At 38.8% G+C, this 19387-nt stretch overlaps 1 protein-coding gene and 1 long non-coding RNA gene across 2 annotated transcripts; one reads left to right on the forward strand and one right to left on the reverse strand.

The window, feature by feature from the left end:
• Positions 1-2919: 2919 nt before the first annotated feature.
• Positions 2920-5143, reverse strand: LOC147643438 (uncharacterized). The gene is made up of 2 exons (XR_015272104.1): positions 4958-5143; positions 2920-4900 (listed from the first exon to the last, which is right to left on the reverse strand). It is a non-coding gene; the product is annotated as an uncharacterized LOC147643438 (long non-coding RNA).
• Positions 5144-5774: 631 nt separating this feature from the next.
• scrt (scratch) lies at positions 5775-16020 on the forward strand. Its single transcript, XM_020951983.2, has 2 exons — positions 5775-7463; positions 8916-16020. Exons 1-2 carry the CDS (start codon positions 6977-6979, stop codon positions 10475-10477), a joined length of 2049 nt encoding a protein of 682 aa, XP_020807642.2. The 5' UTR covers positions 5775-6976; the 3' UTR covers positions 10478-16020.
• Positions 16021-19387: the final 3367 nt, after the last annotated feature.

Genomic DNA, 19387 nt, shown 5'->3' on the forward strand with positions numbered 1-19387 from the left:
ATCAATGGTGTTTAAGGATATCACTTATCGGGATAACGGAAATCAAATCGGGGAAAGTACAGAAATGCTATAAAAGTGTGGTGTTCTTTTAGTAAATTGCATGTGAAATGTGTTTAAAGCTTTAAGAGTTTTAAGAGAGAGAGAGAGAGGAAACTCTTAAGCAGAACTAAAATACTTTTAAAATAGGAAGAGAGACAATTTAAAAAAATTATGGTAATATATTTTCAAATAGTTCAAACAATATAGAAATTATCAGAAACCAGTTTATATTATTCTCCCTGAAATATTTATTGAAAATTAAAGTATATTTCCCAATTTAACAGGATAATAAGCTCCCCAAGGTTATAATCCCGGTATATACCAACTTTTGCTCTCTGCTAAATGTAATTGGTCGTGTAAATATAGACATCGCATAATTTTTCAAGCTTCCGTAGCCAGAGTTTCTCCATACCCTCTCCTATAGGGCATGCATAATATAGCATTCCGAATCAGACCCAGACTCAGTCTGGTACTCTCGTGCTGCTGCCACTTTAATACATCATTGAATGGAAAACGGAATGAGCATGCCAGACACCTGGCTCACTTGGGCCCCTTGGTACCTTTGTGAATTTTTACCTCGAAACTGGAACTCTCATACCACCGAGTCTCAGACTCTTGCTCCGGCTCAGCCCTTGGCTCGCTTTTCCCTTTTGGCATTGCCTTGTTTTGGGTGCAGGCAGCAGGAGCAGCAGCAGCAGGAGTTTGCCGCAGGACTCGAAGGGAAGGAAGAAAGGGAAAGAGGAAGGAGGAAAGGATCAACAGTTTCTGGTTATAGTTCGGCTACAGCTGCCGCCGTCACTTCCGTGCCACGCGAGCGTCACACTTCAGGCGACCCCGAGCGAGTGAACGAACGAAAGGGATGGCGAATCGCTTTATATACAGTGTTTGCTCCTAAGAGATATCAATTTGTTGTAAAAACATCTGTGTATTAAATAAAATAAAAGAATAGAATTGATAGGAGGTCTTTAAAAAAAAAAGATACTTTCAACCATTTTTTTTTTTTTGTATTTATTTAAAGTCTAAATCAGGCTCTCTTTATAACTATCAGTAAGTTGTATAGAAAGCCTAATTTCTTTTGTGTTAATATTTAAAATTTTGATGTGAGAATGTTTTTTAATATTATTATTATATTATTTATGTTGTAGAAGCATTATTTCATAGTTGAAATTACTGGTTTTCTATTTAAGAAAAGGTGCTCTGTATGTTTCTTTTTGATGCTTCACAGAAACAAATCTTCTCAGTTTAGTGTTATTATAAAATACGCACAATAAAGTGTATTTTTGGAATATACATCATTAATATTATATTTTTCCAAAACCTTTTCTATATCCTTTATCAAAAATTTCACTGTAAATATAAACCTGGGGGGCAGTTATAGCCAAAGTTTCGGAGCAACTCGCTAGGCAACCAACGACGCCAAAATAGCCCTTGGCAAGCTGACAAGCCAAATGGCTATTGCAAGTGGGGTGCGGATTTTAATGTCCTTTTCGCTGGGTGGGAGTTGTATATATATATATATATATCACCCACTGAGCTAAAATATAAAATAAAAAACACCCAAAACAGCTGGGCCAGCTGCAGCACTTGTAGAGCATTTCCTGTTTGGGGGGTCCTGGTAGTATTTGTAGCTCCTGCTCCTGGCTGCAACTCCTGCTGCTTTTTGCACGTTCTCAAACGCGCTCAACTGAATCCCCGCAACTGGGCTGCGGTGCACCTTGGCTGGTATCAGCACCCCCTCTCCCTCAAAACTAAATAAACTAACAAATTTGAGCTACAATTAATTTAACGAAGTAGTGAATACCCTTTAGGCTAAGAAAGTAACTGAGAAAAACGGTATTAAGTCATTAAATCTGGAATCAGAGCTTTATTTGAAGACAAAACAGGTTTAACGCTACTTCAAGGATTTCAAATTAGACTTAAGCCTAAAAAATAATATCCAAGAAAGGATCAAATTATATCTAGATATCTTTCAAATTAATTTACAAGCAAAACTACATTTATTTTCAACAGAATCCTTAACTGACCTCAATTAAAAATGTTCAGATACAATTAGATATCATTAAACACAAAAATGTAGGTACTAAAATAGCAAGAACGGACACAACCAATCAAGTAGATGTAATGGTCCACCTATAATTCCCGAAATGTGTCAGAAGCACCACCCCTTTGGAACCCTGGCAAGCCCTTAAGTCCATTTGAAATACCTCCTGGCAGGGTATAGAACACGAAATAAACAAAAACTAATAGCACCCAAACTTAGAACACACCGCACACTGCACACACAGAGAGCTCGTAAAACATGAAACAGGAAAGGCTGTCGCTGCATTAACCATATTGTCCTTGTTCCAGGTGAGCGCGCCCCATGCCGCCCAGTCCGTCGTCCTTTGCTGCCGGCTGCATAATTTTTTTTTTTTTTTTTTGGTAGCCGCTTTTCCTCCTCCAAAAACAAAACCATTTCCATATTCTACATTTTCCTGTCGTGACGCGTGGCCAAGTTCCGATTCGCTAGCCAAAGCCCCGGCCATATGCCACCGAGCTTGAATCGCCTCAGTGCCTCACCATCTGCAGTTCCAGATCGAGGCTCGGGAGGGAGTGTGTGTCTGCGCGTGGCCAGCGGCGATCGAGGTCCTGAATATCTCCTCCTTCTTCCTGCCCAAAGGATATGCAGAGTGAAGGTGGAGTGTCGACTAACGAAGCGCAACAATTTCATCGTGGGCCGCACAAAGCGCATCTTCTATGGAATCGCCTTCAAGTCTGTTGGCTGGAAAAGCAGATTACCATTTGCAAGGAGTCGTGTGCCGCAAGAGTGGTGAAGTCACCACTAGAAAGGAGGACATGCACCGAAAGAAAAGTTAATTAAAAAGGATACTATGATCTGCATATAATTTATACGATTTTTCAATGTATTTCTGTCTATTTATTATAATACCATCACTTTTCTCTACATTTTTGTTTAAACAAGTTTGCTCTCACTTTTTGTTATTATTAATAAATTAATTGATTTAATTTCTCTCAGTGCCACCTGAGTGGGGTTGAACGGGACATATTTAGGGCTTCCAAGTGAGGTGCCAGGACGAGCCCAATTTTTTTCTTTTAATATATTTTCTTTATAATTAGTGCAACCGAATTCCACAGATGGTCTATACGTTACATTAACGTTCATATTTACATACTAACGTTCATTTTCAAGGAATGCCCCCTTCCCCGACTAGGTCCTTATGGCCTGTCACCTACTGGAGATGGATGGACAAATAGATCGCCATGGCACTTCTTAGTTTTCCTCAAAAAATGTCGAAATGGTTTAAACAAGGAAACCTTATAAAAAAAAACGGTTACATCTGTTTCGAGTTCTGGCTTGCCAGGGAGCAGGAAGTGGGTTGAGCACAGGATCCTGGGGGGATACCATAGAAGGACGAATTAAATTTCCAATGAATTATATGGAATATATGTACATTCTTAAAGTCCTGCAACTGCTGCACCGACAGCAGAGAGGAGCCAAGGACTAAGCTTGTCTGAAGCAGACAAATTGTCTGTTGTCGCTGGCTAATTAAAAGGTTAAGAACTTTGTAATTTAAGTGTCTGATTATGCAAAGCTGAAGCTCCCCTTCAGCTAACCGAAGCTCCGCTTTAATTAATTAGTTTTGTGTGTGTTGGACTGACTAGGAAAGCGAACAGATTATACTATATATATATATCTATATATACAATGTGCATTCCGTTTTAAAGATTTTTGAGAAGCTATTAAAAGCTGTTGCTTTATGCTTTTAAAGGGAGTTTAATTGTTATAGTTGTGGTATTTAAAATAAGATTTTAAATGTTCGTATTACATTAAATAAATACTCAATAGTCTATATATAGTCCACCGATTTGCCATGCTTCGACTTTTATATTATATTTAAATTATATAAAAGAATAACTCCATAGTTGCATTCGAATTGCTTAAGTTTCTTTCAAAAGAACTCTGCACATCTATGCATATGATTCCCAAGTGGTTCTAACATCCCCGGAACGAAGTGACTGCTGCCGGCCAAGTCTCAGAAATGTGTTGTGTTTTAAAAGTTGCAAGTCATTGTTTATTTGTGTTCAAAGTTAGTAACTGATCATTCATACTTAGTGGTCATAGATACTTACTCCTCATAGTTACTTATAATTATAATTATTCATTATTTATTTTTTATTCAAATGTTCGCATTTTTTGACTCAATATTTAACGATATTTTTTTATGACAATTTTTTCGACCAATCAAAGTTTTAAAATCTCATAACTAAGCCAAACACGCATTAATTTTAATTCGGAAAGCTGTTCTATGCCAGTTTTTACATCGCAAACAAATCTGCATACTCAATTTAAACATTCAAAAAATGCAATTTTTTTGTCCATTTTGGAACATTTTAATGATGTAACCCCTTATCTTTTTTTGAAAAAAATTAAAAAATGTATTTTTCAACCGGACATTGCTAGATCGATTCTACTTCAAATACTGATCAAGAATATATATGCTTTATAGGGTCGGAAATGATTCTTTCACAGTGTTTCAAGCCTCTGACTAAATTTATAATACCCTGGCAGGATATAAGAAAAAGCTTAACTTTTCAGCAAAATAAACTCCGGAGTATTTGTACTTTTTTTTACGGTCCTTTTTTGTGTGCCATGAAAATGCTAGTTTTCGTTGGGAGTTGATTTCATCCTTGGAGTGTGGCATATGACACATCCAGCTGTCAATCAAAAGCAGCTCCGCAGGAGCTCACTCGGCACGATTAATCATCTACCGATTTCGAGTCCGCACTCATATCCGACCCCTGATCCGGAAAGTAAACCACTTATTCATGGCCAATGGAGAGCATCGAATGGGGAGCAATGCTAAGAGTGGGCAGTAGTTACTATATAGTAGTTTTGTGCTGTTTATCTTGTACTAACCGAGTTAGGGCCAAGGACTAAGGACTAAGGACTGAGGACCCATCAGCGACTGTTGCATACCCTCGAACCGTGGTGCCTTCTGCTCCTCCATCACCCCCACACCCCTGTGTCGCTGGCAATTTGTTCAAAATCAGAGCCCGAGCAACAAATGCAATGCAACAGCAATTAACTCGGCACAACTGCCACATTCTGTGCAAAATCCACCCCATGAAATGTTCGAAGGAAGCAAGAAGGATGCGAGGGGGAGAAGGGATACGGCAGCCCGAGGCGTCCAAGAGCCGCGAGCCAAAAAGTTCCGAAAGGGCCAAAAGAGCCATGAGCCAATTCAGGTACGACCGAGAGAGGGGCGGAGAAATTGTTGGGAGAAATGGTGAGAGAGAGGCGCAACAATTTCGAAATGGGAGAAGCAACAGCGGGGAATGTTTTGGCAATGAAACACTTCCTGATTGTTGCCTGTTCTCTAAGGAGGTTCCAAACGCTACGATTTCAGAGAATACCAAATGAAATTTAATATTTAATAGATATTTTATTATAAAGTAACCCAAAAATTTAAATACCCTTTGGTATAATAACTTTTAAAAAATAGATTAAAAATAAATTCATGAATGTTTTCCTAGTTTCCCTTTTATTTAAACGTTTAGAGGCGCCCCCAGGATGAGCAACAGCAATAGCAACAGCTACGCTTCCTTTCTTTGGGGGTTGGCATTTAGGGGCTGTGTTTGTGTTTCTCTTCCAAGCGTTTCGCTCTCACTACGACACCCTTCGGCTCACCTCGGCTGGCACTTCGTTAACGGTTCGATGGGATTCGGATCGAGCCGACTCGGTTGCAACGGTCGGGCTACCACCCTTATAAGCAGGGACTCTCCTCGGAGCACCCTCATAAGCATTCAAGAGTTGCTTACGTTCGGTTCGTTCGCATTTCTTCTCTATCTTATATAATATTATATTTTCTCCTAAATCAATTTTTTCACTACCAACAACAAACAACAATAACAACTCTTCTCAAACTCGCGTCAACCTTAACTTAACTTTTACCAAAACTACAATCTCTGTACAATCTATACAATCTACAATCTCTCTCAACTCTTTCCGTTTTACTGAAACAAAAACAAAACATTTATTTTTCGACTCGACAAAAACATCGATCAAAGTTTTGTTTCAAATTGTTTACCAACCACAAAAAATAACAACCAAATAAAATAACAAGTAAAAAAACAAGAAGGAGAACGAGTACAGCAGCCAAAACGAGAAGGATATACCACTATTAAACCGAAATAAAGCCCCAAAAACGTTATGTTTTGAGTCCAGTTCCCGTGTAAAAACAAACGTAAACGCAAACGCAAATGTAAAAATCGATAAGCCACACGCAGCCAGCCAACTGAACGCGAACGTGTCCGTGTCCATGTGTGTTTTCTGACCAAAAATCGTTGGCAAAAACTCCGGATTCGGGCAAAAAAAAATATATAGAGAGAAAATAAAAAAGGGGCACTCGTTGTCGAAAAACTCCCAGCCCCAAATGACGGATACAAGCGCCGAAATGTGTGAAGTGGCTGTGAAACCCGAGGAGTCCTACTACTACTGAAACTACTGAAGCCCCCAAGGAAAACCAATTTACAATAACATGCAAATCACTAAGGATATTTAACCGACAGCAAACCCCAAGCCAGAGGCAAGAGCAGGAGGACAGGCAGGCATGCCAGTCCTGAAATTAGAAATCATTAACCTGTACAACTAAAACCTAAGAGAACTTTCGGCGAGCCAAACTCTACAAATATATATATATAAACTACATACAATATATATATTATAATTTCACATGCGAGATAGCAACAGCCACGTTTCCTTTCCGCTTTTGCCACAAGAATTACCCCCTGAGACGGTCTTTGCTCGCTCGAAACTCGCCACTCGCTTCAGCACTTAGCATTTAACACTTAGCCCCTAGCACCTAGACTCAACTTGATCTCCCAAGCTCCTGGCCAAAACTCTGATCCTCTAAATCTTAACGAGAAACCCCTAACCATGCCGCGCTGCCTGATAGCCAAGAAGTGGAAGGCCTATCCCTGGCTGGATCGGACGGAGGACAACAGCTCCCCGCAGCAGCAGCAGCAGCAGCAGTCGCATCAGCAACACAGCTCTACTTCCAGAGATCCCGAGGATCTGCCCCATCTCAAGTCCCGCAGATCCACTCTGGATGAGGACGAGGAGATCGATGTGGTGGGCGATAAATTCCTGACCAAGTTGGAAAAGCAACGCACAACAGCAGCCGCAGTAGCAGCAGCAGCAGCAGCGGCCTCCGTCGCAGCAGCAGCAACATCTGTGGAAGCAGCAACATCTCACAGTGGCAACAGCAACATCGAGGGCACGGCAGCAACATCCACATCCGCCTCCGCCACGACGACAGCCAAGTGCTGGGGTCCCAGTTCACCCACGGCGGGCACCACGGCACCCAGTCCGCCGCCCCATTCCCCGGAGGCGGCAACGCGAGTGGCCGGCAGTGTTTACAACGGTAAGTCCACCATTTCTACACCCCCACCAAGAGAAAGTTGGAAGCCAATTCACAGTTACACAGTGATGGCGATTTGTCCTTTTATTGGATATATGTTTTATATTTAAATATATATTCCCTAGGTCTAGTAATTAGATATTTGAATCAGGGTACCTAATAAATTGGCTGTTCTTTTAAAATCCCGCGAATGACGCTGAAAAGTATGCTCTTCATTTTTTAGAGCGAACATTAAATTGGTTTCTTAATTTTCATCAATAGTTTAATTAAATTAGTTAGTATTTCCTTAAGCAAATAACATTTTTTATACAACAATTATTTTTTAATTAAATTCCTTATCTAAATTATTTGCCAAACATTCAAAAAAATTCTTAAAAATATATTTCTTTAACCAGATACTTGAAAAACAAGTTTTTTCCCAACAAACAAAATTTTTTCCATGATTTTCTCCATTTTTCTTTTTTTTTTAATTATCTGGCTTTTCAACGAAATAAAAAATAACGCTATAGCCACCACTGAGGTTTCGGAAAAGCGGAAAAGTGTGGGAAATGCAGAGGGGGTGGCGCACGTAATCGCTGTCATTGATGTGGCCATTGTGCGATTGCGAAACAATTCCGAATCAATTTAATTGCCTTTGTTGTCACTCAATATTGTTTGCAATTCCGGCCAAACGTGGCCTATACTCCACGGTGAACCTCGCCAAACGTCAGTACCACTACTGCTTCCCTTTTGGGGCCAGAAAACAATGGCAAAATGAGGAAATTAAACCGTTTTGTTGGCCCTTTAGTGTTGTCAAGACTGGTACTCGGTCTGGCTTTTCATGTACAATTGGAAAATTAATTATTCAAAGGAAATTAGACATACAATTGTACTAGTTTTTAGTCATTTAGTTTCTTAATAATGTAGCACTAATTTAAATTATCTAAATTGCATAAGAAAATCGTTCTAAAACATTTAAAGAATGTCGTAAATAATATGCTAAACATAACTTCAGACATGTCCTTTTGCTATTTAGGCTGACCTTTCTTATTTCGCCCTTGGGTATTATAAATTAAACTCAAAGGAAGCATAAAATGGGACCATGTGGCCGCCCTTCAATGTGCCAGAGATTTTATTGTTTAAAGTTTTCAAATGGAAAAGCATGGAAAAAACAATAATTTCAACTTGTTTTCTTGTTTCCGACAAAACAGGATGAGAAAATGAAATAAAATGTATATCAAAAAGCCTTGAGTCAAGGAAACTTAGGAAGCTTGATATAAACTATATATCTTATTATAAATGGTATAAAAATTAAAAGGAATCTAAATTGCAATGGCTAAAAGTATGGTCTTATTTATAAAATTTTTCATAGCATGCTTTTCAGGGTTAAATTCACTTCATATATTATCCTCCATAAACTGTTGCACCACATGGAACTTAACCCATTTTTTCCGTCTATTTTTTCCTAAATTACAGGCTACACCCGCGAACTTTCGCCGCTGCACTACACCGCGTACCTTCCCCGCATGGAGAGCGAGATAACCGTGATCCGTGCCGCGGCCACAGCTCTGGTGGCAGCCGCCTCCGCCAATTCCAGCGGCAATCCTAATGGAGATCAACACCTGGCGGCGTACCAGACGCCACCCTCATCCACCACATCGTCACCCTCGTGCTCACCCAGTGGCGCCGGGGACCGCTACAGTCCACTCCAGTCCGGACAGACCTCCAGCGAAAGGAAGTGCTTCAGCAGCACGGGAGCCACGTTGTCGCTGCCGCCAAAGAAGAAGGACATCTACAGGCCGTACTCGCTGGACGACAAGCCGGCGCATGGGTACAGGAGACGGGTGCCGGCGGAGGAGGACCTGCATGCGGCGCATGCCATACTGGACCTGAGTGCCTCCACTGCGTTTCACCCGCCCACGCAGCCTCACCAGCTGCAAACGGTGCAGGAGCAGCAGCAGCAGCAGCAACGGGAAAGGGAGCAACTGCAGCAACAGCAACACCTCAGCCAGCAGCAACACCATCACGTCCACACCCATCACCTGCCGCTGCAGCACCAAAGCCAGAGCCAGAGCCAGCACCACACCCACTTCCCGGCACTGGAGGCGCATGCGCATCTGCGGAGCACCTCATCGATTGCCGAGCTGGCTGCAGCGGCCAGCGTGGTGAACGAGCAACGCCCCGCCAGCAATGCCTCGAGTGCGAGCAGCAGCCTGGCCAGCAGCAACTCCTCCTCGAGTGTCCAGAATGAGAACAGCAACACCACGAACACCAACCAGTTGCAGGAGAGTGAGTCAGCCGGCGGAGTGGATGCCGAGGGCAATGCGAGTCCCGGAGCAGCCGCCAAGACAGTGGCCTACACCTACGAGGCGTTCTTCGTGAGCGACGGTCGTTCCAAGCGTAAGCATGTGGCGGATCCTGCCGCTGCCGGCGGTGCTGCTGGAGTACCTGGCATCCAGGACCAGCAGAAGACGAAGTACACGTGCTCCGAGTGCGGCAAGCAGTATGCCACCTCCTCGAATCTGTCGCGCCACAAGCAGACGCATCGCTCCCTGGACTCGCAGTCTGCCAAGAAGTGCCACACCTGCGGTAAGGCCTATGTGTCTATGCCAGCTCTGGCGATGCATGTCCTGACGCACAAGCTCTCGCACAGTTGCGGTGTGTGCGGCAAGCTCTTCTCCCGTCCCTGGTTGCTCCAGGGTCACCTCAGATCGCACACGGGAGAGAAACCCTATGGGTGTGCGCACTGTGGCAAGGCCTTTGCGGATCGCTCCAATCTCCGGGCGCACATGCAAACCCATTCGGTGGACAAGAACTTTGAGTGCAAGCGGTGCCACAAGACATTCGCGCTGAAGTCGTACCTCAACAAGCACCTGGAGTCGGCCTGTCTCAAGGACGAGGAGGAGCTGATGATGTCCATGTCGCTGTCCATGCATGACAGCAACAGTGAGAGTGGTGCCAGTATGGCCTCGTCGCCGCCACATGAGTTCCTCGAACGAGTGAAGCTCGAGGCCAGTGGAGCCACCTATGCCATGTAAGCAATACGTACGTACGAAGTCTGGGGTGCCATGGGAATATATTTAGAAAGGGGAGTTCTTAAAGTAAGTCAACTTATAAGTACACTCCCGAGAGATTCAAAGATTCTTGTGGCACCCGGAGGATGTGCTGTCAAAAGCTGCAAAGAAATGGAAATTTAAGATGCTGCGTAGCTGGTTAGTTAATTTACCGTTAATGTTAAAGTTACCGTTACCATTTACAACTAGGTTAACCGATAGCCGTTTTTTATAGAGATACATACATCACAATACGTCCAAGAGCAAAAGTGTAGTAGAGTAACACAGAGACTGTAGAAATTCGCATTAGGCAGCCAAGCAACCAAAAGAAAAACAAATACTCACGCATGCGATTGTGGCCGAAATCTCCGAGAGATTTGAAAACTCCTGTTTTTAAGGTGCCTGAAAGTATTCAAGGGAAGTGAAATATTCTTCGGGGATTTCGGTCACACTTGCGGGCGTTAACCAACTCAAAAAGGTCCTTTTTAATTTAAAAAGGTTCTTTTAAAATTAAGTGAGTTGAACATTCCTAAGAAAAAAAAGAAAGAAAGAAAATCCACACACACCACACACACACACATTCCACAAGCACACACACCCCAATTAAATTAGCACACACACAGAGAGCCTTGTGTATGGGGGCTTGAGAGCCACAACATGCATTCCGAGAACCTGAAGAAATCTAAGCAATTCTAGCAGCTATATCTAATCTATCTAAAAACTAACTACTTAACACACAAAAACACACATAGGAGTACTATATATTTAAAAGCATATATAGAGTGTACTATATATAACCCGTAGCTGAACGAAAGCAAACGTTTTAATCTCCACTCTCCACTCTCTTACTCTCTCCAAGAACACTCTCCTCTAGCTAAACTCTAAACTCTTACTCAACAAATATCTCTCTACTACTACTATCTATCTCTCAAACTCTTTAATCGACAACGTTGACGACGAGGACGACGGAGACGACGAAGTGATTAAAATTAATGCAACGAATACAAAAGCAAATGCAATGTTTCTCAAACAACGAATTAGGACTTAAGGGCAGCCTATCTATAAGCAGTAATTACGAGTGCTAGCCACTAAACAATTTTAAACTAAGTCACCAAAAAGCGACATTTAAGCACACAACGATTTTTAGATTCGATATAAACGACAAACAAATGACACAAATTAATCAAAAAAAGCAATGGCAGAAAGCAAAAAGCAACAAAAAACGAAACGCAAAGCAATATTTAGTCGGGTTAGCGAACCATTTTTTCGGGAGGCAGGAGCGGTTCGAAGGAGCAAAAGGTTCGGAGGAGCAGCGAATGTTAACAAAACCGAAACGAAACCAAACCAAACCGAGGACCAAATCGAACTCCCCGAGAACTGGTTGTGTAAGCCACATATTAATCCCCCGTAGAGAGCATCACGATCACGTTTATATAGGTCAAGTCCCCCCTCCATTATAACCAAAGTTCATTTAAGGCTAGAAGAGCATTGCAGTCAAACAGAGAGAGAGGCGGTTCGAACATCGTTTTATTTGGGCGTTTTAGCATTAGCATTTCCCAATTTCCCAATAATATTCCCCAGTGAATCCTACTTATTTTAGTCTATAAATGAAGTGAAGATCTAGTCGCTGTTTAACAGCAAAACTCACTTAAATACCAAAGTAACATTCCCAGTGTTTAATTTAAACAAACATTGCATTCCGTTCGAGGCCCAATTAGGAGTAAAGTCAGCGACGATCCAAAGACCAAAGATATATCGGGGATTACGCCCAGTATTTCCCCAATTATTCGATCGCATCAAAGGGAACCCCTCAATTACAGAACAGAACAGAACAAAATATCGAGTGTGATCTAGTCTCAAGCATTTAACAGTACACTTCGTCCATGCGTGAATAATACTTTTGCACTTTCGACACTTAACCGACCTAGTACGATATTACTTAGCCCTATATTATGTAACTTTAACTCATACTCATTCCCATCATTTACTCATTTTATGCATTTACTCACTCATCTTCATACTCAAACTCACAGACGCTCATGAACACACACACATTCCACACACCAGACACACGATCGCCGCACAAATTGTATATATTAGGGATTAGTCTAAAACACACACTCAAAACATATACATTATACATAATACATACTATATACATAATACATAAATACTCAACTGAAATCAGCTTCAGCAACCGATCTCAAAGAGGAAGAGGGAAAGAAGTGCAACGAACATTTTGTAGTCCCTAGTTGTAGCCAAGTTTAGATCGTTTTCGTATGTCTAAGCTAAGGGAGGAGAGGAGCATGAAATATATATATATATATATTCCGGGATATATACACAGACATCTAGAATACGTATGTAGTTGCGTAATATTTACAAAGGCATATATTATATATACAGCTAGGGTTAGTACTCCGACATGTACGCGTAAGTTAAACTAGTAAGTATAATCACGAAATTATTTTTATACTGTTGTTCGAAGGGAGGAGGGAGCGTCGAGCTAGAGAGATGGCAACACTTTTAAGGATAATATTAATCGAATAATCGAGACGAATAGCAATCGGCATCGAGTAAATCGGCTAAAGTACCAAAGCAAATACTCAAAACTAAATAAATAAAAACAAAAACATAACAAAAGCGAAGAACCCAATGCAAACGCAGAACAAATTACAATTATTTCAATTACAACTACAATTAATTATATATATATATAAAATATATAGTGTTATCTAGAGATAGTCACCTATTATTTAATTATCGTTTATCATTTTTGAGATGGAGAAATGTAATGAATATTTATGAAATTTGCATTATGACGAACGAATGTTGAATTAAAGCCCGGCAATAATATTAAATTTTAAAAATTTTGTATAACAATTGTATAGAATGGCGAGGAAAGTAAAGCAATAACTTAACTTAACTTAGCGAGTTAATCGATTTATTAGTCTTAAACTAAGCTATAAGGTTGAAACTACTTACAATTAGCAATCGAAGCACACTTGTAAAAACAAATAACAAAATGAAAATGAAAAAAATAACAAAAACAAATGGAAATGAAGCAATTATAAAGTTACAAATATACAAATACATATTAAATACCCACACTTTACATGCAAAACAATGTTTTTTATTTATGAACCCATACTGAATTTGCTTTCTTCAGTTAATATTTATTTATTATTATTATTTCCAACTGGACTCTGTGTGATTTTTTATTTGTTTTCTCACGAAACTATAAGAACCCAAAGCAATTCGAATATTGTGATAGTCCAAACACAAACACACAAAAACATCCATACATCGAGTTTTTCAGAACTATTCATTAATTTTGCTCAACGGAAAAACAACAGAAAAAAAACGAACACAAAGAGGAAAATGGGAAAGCGTAAGCGAGAAATCAAATTCATATTGAGCTCCAGAAACTTTTAATAGAATTACGTGTATCGAAAAGCAATAAATCGTAGTGGTAAAGATATACTATATATAAATCGGAGCTAAAAAAAAAAACAAGGGGGTGTATGTATTTCTTATTTTATTTCATTTTTTTGAAGCCCACAAATATGTAAAATATGAAAAGAGAGAGGGTTTAAAAGAAGCTCCCCGAAGTGATTGAAATTTCATTTGAAAAGGGAAAACTTTTTTTGGCATTTCACTTGGTCCAAACACGCACACACACCACACACACACACACTCTGATACAGACATAGATCATGACGTATTGTTATACCCAGGAAATTGTTAAAGTTGATACATTTTTAGCATATAAAAACTTCACTACTCAGACAGACACGGAACCAGCGCAATGCGAAATGCGAAATGCAATTGTTGAATTCAGTATTTGTAGCATTAGGTTCATGATCCATTGTTTCCATTATCTGTTGCTGGCCACCCCGCCATTTTCCACCATGGAAACATGGGAAACAACATTGTGTTGTCCTTTTTGTGTCAATGCAGTTTAACGAGCGCTCGTTAGGCAAACCCTGAACAAAGGGAAATGTAATAAAAAAAAATAGAAACAGAAAGAAAGGACGAAATGGGGGAGGAATTTTTGCACGAAGAGAGAGAGGTCACCACCCCCTGATAGAGGGAAACTGCAAAAAAAGGACGAGGGAGCAGGCGGTGTCCTGGCATTTAATTCCGAAAAATTTAATTTGCATAGTGTTTGCATTGGGCATGATTTATTTATTTATCAATTCCAAAAACTGAAATAACACACACCCCCCCGCGACACACACACACACGCACTCCCGAAAACAAAAGCAATGTATAAATAATTGAGCAAAATCCGAAACAATGATTAAATTAAATAAAAAGACTTGGCACGTTAACACTAATAATTCAAGAATTGAACATAAAGTAAACAAAATGGTCATGGAAATTATTATATATACAACCTATATATTATATATATACATATATATATAGCTGACAACGAAAATAATGAAGGCAAGCGAGAACAAAAAATTGAAAGACTTAAACACTTTGAATATATATTATAAACAGATCGAAGAGCAAAAGCTAAACTTATTTACAGCTATTGTATTGTATTATACCATATAATCGTAATGAATCGATAGAAAGTGAAGAAGCAAAAGCAATTAATGGTAACAGCAATAAAGAAAAGCCACAAAAAATGAAAACGCAATTCGAAAAGCAATAGAGCATTAAGGTAACTAAAAAGTATTAAATCGCATGTGTATCTATGAGTAAATATTTGGAATTCGTTATATTATTGCGATAAGTAAGCGAACCCAGAACAATTATGGCACTATACACTATATATATAGCATAATAACGATGAACATATATATATTAACAATTTAGTTTACACAGAAAAGGAGAAAAAGCAACAAAAAAATATGCAAACCAATTACTAAGCGAATAATTAAACGAGCCGTAGGGATTTTCAATTTAGCTGGCAAACGATGAATTGATTAAACAATTTAAAACGATTATTAGTTATTAATATACAGATATTATATTAACAGTAGAGTTGTTTTTTGCATATTGTTATCGCAACTTTTGTGCTGCTTGACGAGACCAATTGATGTACTTTATACAACGAACGAAAATGTAAAACCCAAGAAAAACCCAAGAAAACCCAATGGAAAATGTGGAAAAATGAAAACTCATCTTATGTTTTTGCATAGGTGCATTGTTGCGATAGATATACAGAACCTATTTTGGTCGATTATACATTATAGACACAACCGGAAATACACAGACATGCTGCAGAGATATAGTTGAAACCAGAGTTACTGCGTAGAGAATAAATCATTTTAACTTGTATTTAGAGCACTCACACATACAAACAGACACACACCAACACACACACCCACACACACACACAACTGTAGCATTGTAGAAAAGTAGAGTTGCAAACAAAAAATATATATAAATTAATGAAAAGCGAACATAAATTTAAGCTAAATTTAACACAGCACCTTTAGTGAAGCCAGCAAAAAAGCATAAAAAAATAATTCTGTACCTAGAAATACAACAACAGTAAACACACAACACACATACACATACATACATACCATATTATGTATTTGTATTTAATTGAGACAAACTAATCAAATATATATTTATATATATATGCGATATAAACAACAACTATAAATATATATACATACACACAAGGACAAAAATGCGTTTATTATGCGATATGTATGCAAAACATTATACATTATTAATTACATGCATTATGTATATGACATTCATGTACATAATACACACATACACACACAGATAAACAAAGGTCCTGGCTGAAGGAATGCTTAAAATCAAGTTAAGAGTGAAAAAGATGAATATCCTTAGCTCGATAGAATGGTTTTCCCGCCAGGATCCGCCCTCGAAAGTCAATTTAACCAAATGGTCAATTTCAATTATGAAATGTTTTTCAGTAGTTTTTTAATTGCTAAGTTGTTGAAAATTGTGCAGTGCAACTAATTAACAAAAACCCAGAATGAAACAAAACAAATGCAAAAGGGAAATCGACAAAAAGAATTTACAAAAAGTCTTCAGTTTGATTGCGTGGTTTCGACTAGAGTGCATCAATAATATATATATATAAATATATATAAAAAGCCCCTATATACGCATTATACGAGTATACTATATATTTTGTACTTAATCAATTGATTTGTATAATCCAACACACACACACACCACACACAGACACACACATAAACCACAATGGCTAATCAATGCATAGTTACTAACTAACGAGAGCAACAAGGAGACGACGGAGCCAAGCATTCTGTAAAACATCTAACATAAACGTACATAAGTATATTATATTTTCATAACACATGACAAATTTATACATGAAAAAAATATATATATAAAAAAGAGGAAAACCGAGGGGAGAAAAACCAGTGAAAAACGAACAAAAAAAATGAAAGAAAGTGCGACGATGCAAAACAACTTGCGTAGTAAATGAGAAAACAAACATAGTGAATAAAAAAAATAAAAATCTGACAAAAAAAAAACTACAGACCAATGCGTTTGATTTCAATTGGTGGTTATTTTGTGGGGAAGTCCGTGAATCCTGCGAAGGACCTCTCTGCTCTTCGTTGTCAACTGCAGATGTCCTCCTCCTGGAAGCCCTTACTTCTCCAATTCAATGCAGTCGCACTTGTGCAAATCAACGAAACGGAAACTAAGTATTTTTCCGCGGAAAAGTAATTGCAGCTACACTTTCCCTTTGATCCGCCATGCTTTTCCCCCGGAAGCAGAGGAATGTGGCAAATTATTGGCAGCTGATTTCATACCGAATGGCGATTCTCGTTGACAATTGAATTCAGCGGTGCAAATGAATTTCCGGAAACTGCAAATCCGTTTCATCTTTACAGCATTTAGTAAAATTTTAAGGGAAATACTTGCAACCGATAATGGATTTCATCAGAAAAACACCAGTTTAAATTTGATTTCTTCATAAAACTATATTTCAACAAGAAACGAAGGAAGAAAAAAACAATAAAGTATTGCCTGCTTTCACTTCATTTACCTATACATTTTATATTTCACAATTTTGCATATATAATAATCAGATTTTCATAAAATTTTACACAGTATTCTAGATTAATATATTATGGCTATATATAAAATTACATGAAAATCTGTTGAAAACTTTAAGAGTTATAATTATTTTTCTTTAAAATTTTATATATGTAGTCCACCGATTCACCGTGCTCCGAATTATATACTAGTAAAATTATATAGAAGAATAACTCCATAGTTTCATTCAAATACTTTAAATTCCTTCCAAAAGAACTCTGCACATCTATGCATATGATTCCCAACTGGTTCTAACATCCCCGGAACGAAGTTCCTTCTCCCGGCCAAGTCTCAGACATGTGTTGTGTAAAAGTTGCAAGTCATTGTTTATCAGTGTTTAAAGTTAGTAACTGATCATACATACTTACTGGTCATAGATACTTACCGATCAGAGTTACTTACGGATCATAGTTACTTAATTAAATAGCTCTCTGTTTCTCTCTGACTCTCCCCCTCTCTCTCTATGCCTATCGCTATGTTAATCTCTAGAGGCAACTCCTACTCTCCCGCCCACTCACACTCACTTTCTCTGCTCCACTCTCTCCTCGGGAACTATAAATAGAGGCGCTGAGGTCGCGCGCGCCTCAGTCTGTCCTAGGGGTACCTAGTGTTAACATCGATAGTGATAGTGCAAGTGATCAGCCTTCGAGACCAGAAATACGACGTGGCCAATGCAATGGATCTGGATGACCAGGATGAAGTCACCCAATCTTGGTCACTACACTGAAGGAAGTAGGCAATGACGAAAGAGCCACGTGTCCTCTATTGTGGTAAGTCTTAGCCATGACTTGTATATTATTATATTATTATATTATAATATTATATTCCAATTAATTTGCTTATTGCCATGGTCCCCTTTACATACTTAGTGGTCATAGATACTCACTGTTCGGAGTTACTTACTGCTCATAGTTACTTACGGCTCATTATAGTTAATTATTGATCATAGTTACTCACGGTTCATAGTAACTTAGCGTTTAAAGATTATTATTGATCCTGTACATTTGACAACCGTTTCTTTGTTATGAATTTTTTGAACTTTGGTTTATTGAAAAGTTATTATATAAAACATTAGGAAATATCTTTTTGTAAATATTACTACATTCTATCTAAACATTCACTCTTTCACACTTAGATTAGCTGCTCTTATTTAAACCTTCTCCGCACATCCTTGAAGGAGGACCCGAAATCAAAGTTAAATTCTACTTTAAGTAGATGCCAGCACATCCCTGGGGAAATGTGACACGTTCAGCCAGGATTTCAACTCAAGAACCCCTTCCGTTCAAGGAGGAGCTGTTGTCAGCTAAATAAATTTCTAGATTCCTGCAATGCTGTCATAACTGTGTGTAACAGTGAGTCAAAAATAAAGGAAAACAACAAGAAAGTAAACAATTTTCAAGCATAAACAGCCCCATGGTCCATATAACGCCGGCTCTCCCTCGCCTGTTGTTGTTTGTTGCGCATATTTTCACATATCATAAGTTTTTATGCTTATTAAAAGCCAAAAGGAAAAAATTGAGCATAATTTATATGATTTGCCTATGGGGCAATAACAAGGCAAGAGAAAAACTCTGTTTATAGGCCGATCAATGGCTCGAAGGCGAGGTTGATTCTTAAGCACTGGAAAAAAAATTATTAGAGGTTTAGAAAACATTTATTTTTGAGATGTGAGTGTGGAAGGTAAATTTAAATATATTTTCTAAAGGTTGAAATTAACCTAAATTTAGAGCACGTTGAGTATGCATTTTTTAATTTAATGAGTTGAAAAATATATTATAAATAGCACAATACTAGGCTGTTTTAATTTCAAAACACAACTAAAGACTG

The sequence above is a fragment of the Drosophila serrata genome, unplaced genomic scaffold (genome assembly GCF_035046125.1).
Source record: "Drosophila serrata isolate PLE 108 unplaced genomic scaffold, ASM3504612v1 contig_273, whole genome shotgun sequence".
NCBI classification, from domain to species: Eukaryota; Metazoa; Arthropoda; class Insecta; order Diptera; family Drosophilidae; genus Drosophila; species Drosophila serrata.

Excerpts from the sequence above, each read along its gene's own strand:
- scrt (XM_020951983.2), top strand. The coding sequence starts at position 6,977 with ATGCCGCGCTGCCTGATAGCCAAGAAGTGGAAGGCCTATCCCTGGCTG. Across the intron at positions 7,464-8,915 it reads GGCCGGCAGTGTTTACAACG|GCTACACCCGCGAACTTTCG; the intron begins GTAAGTCCACCA and ends CCTAAATTACAG.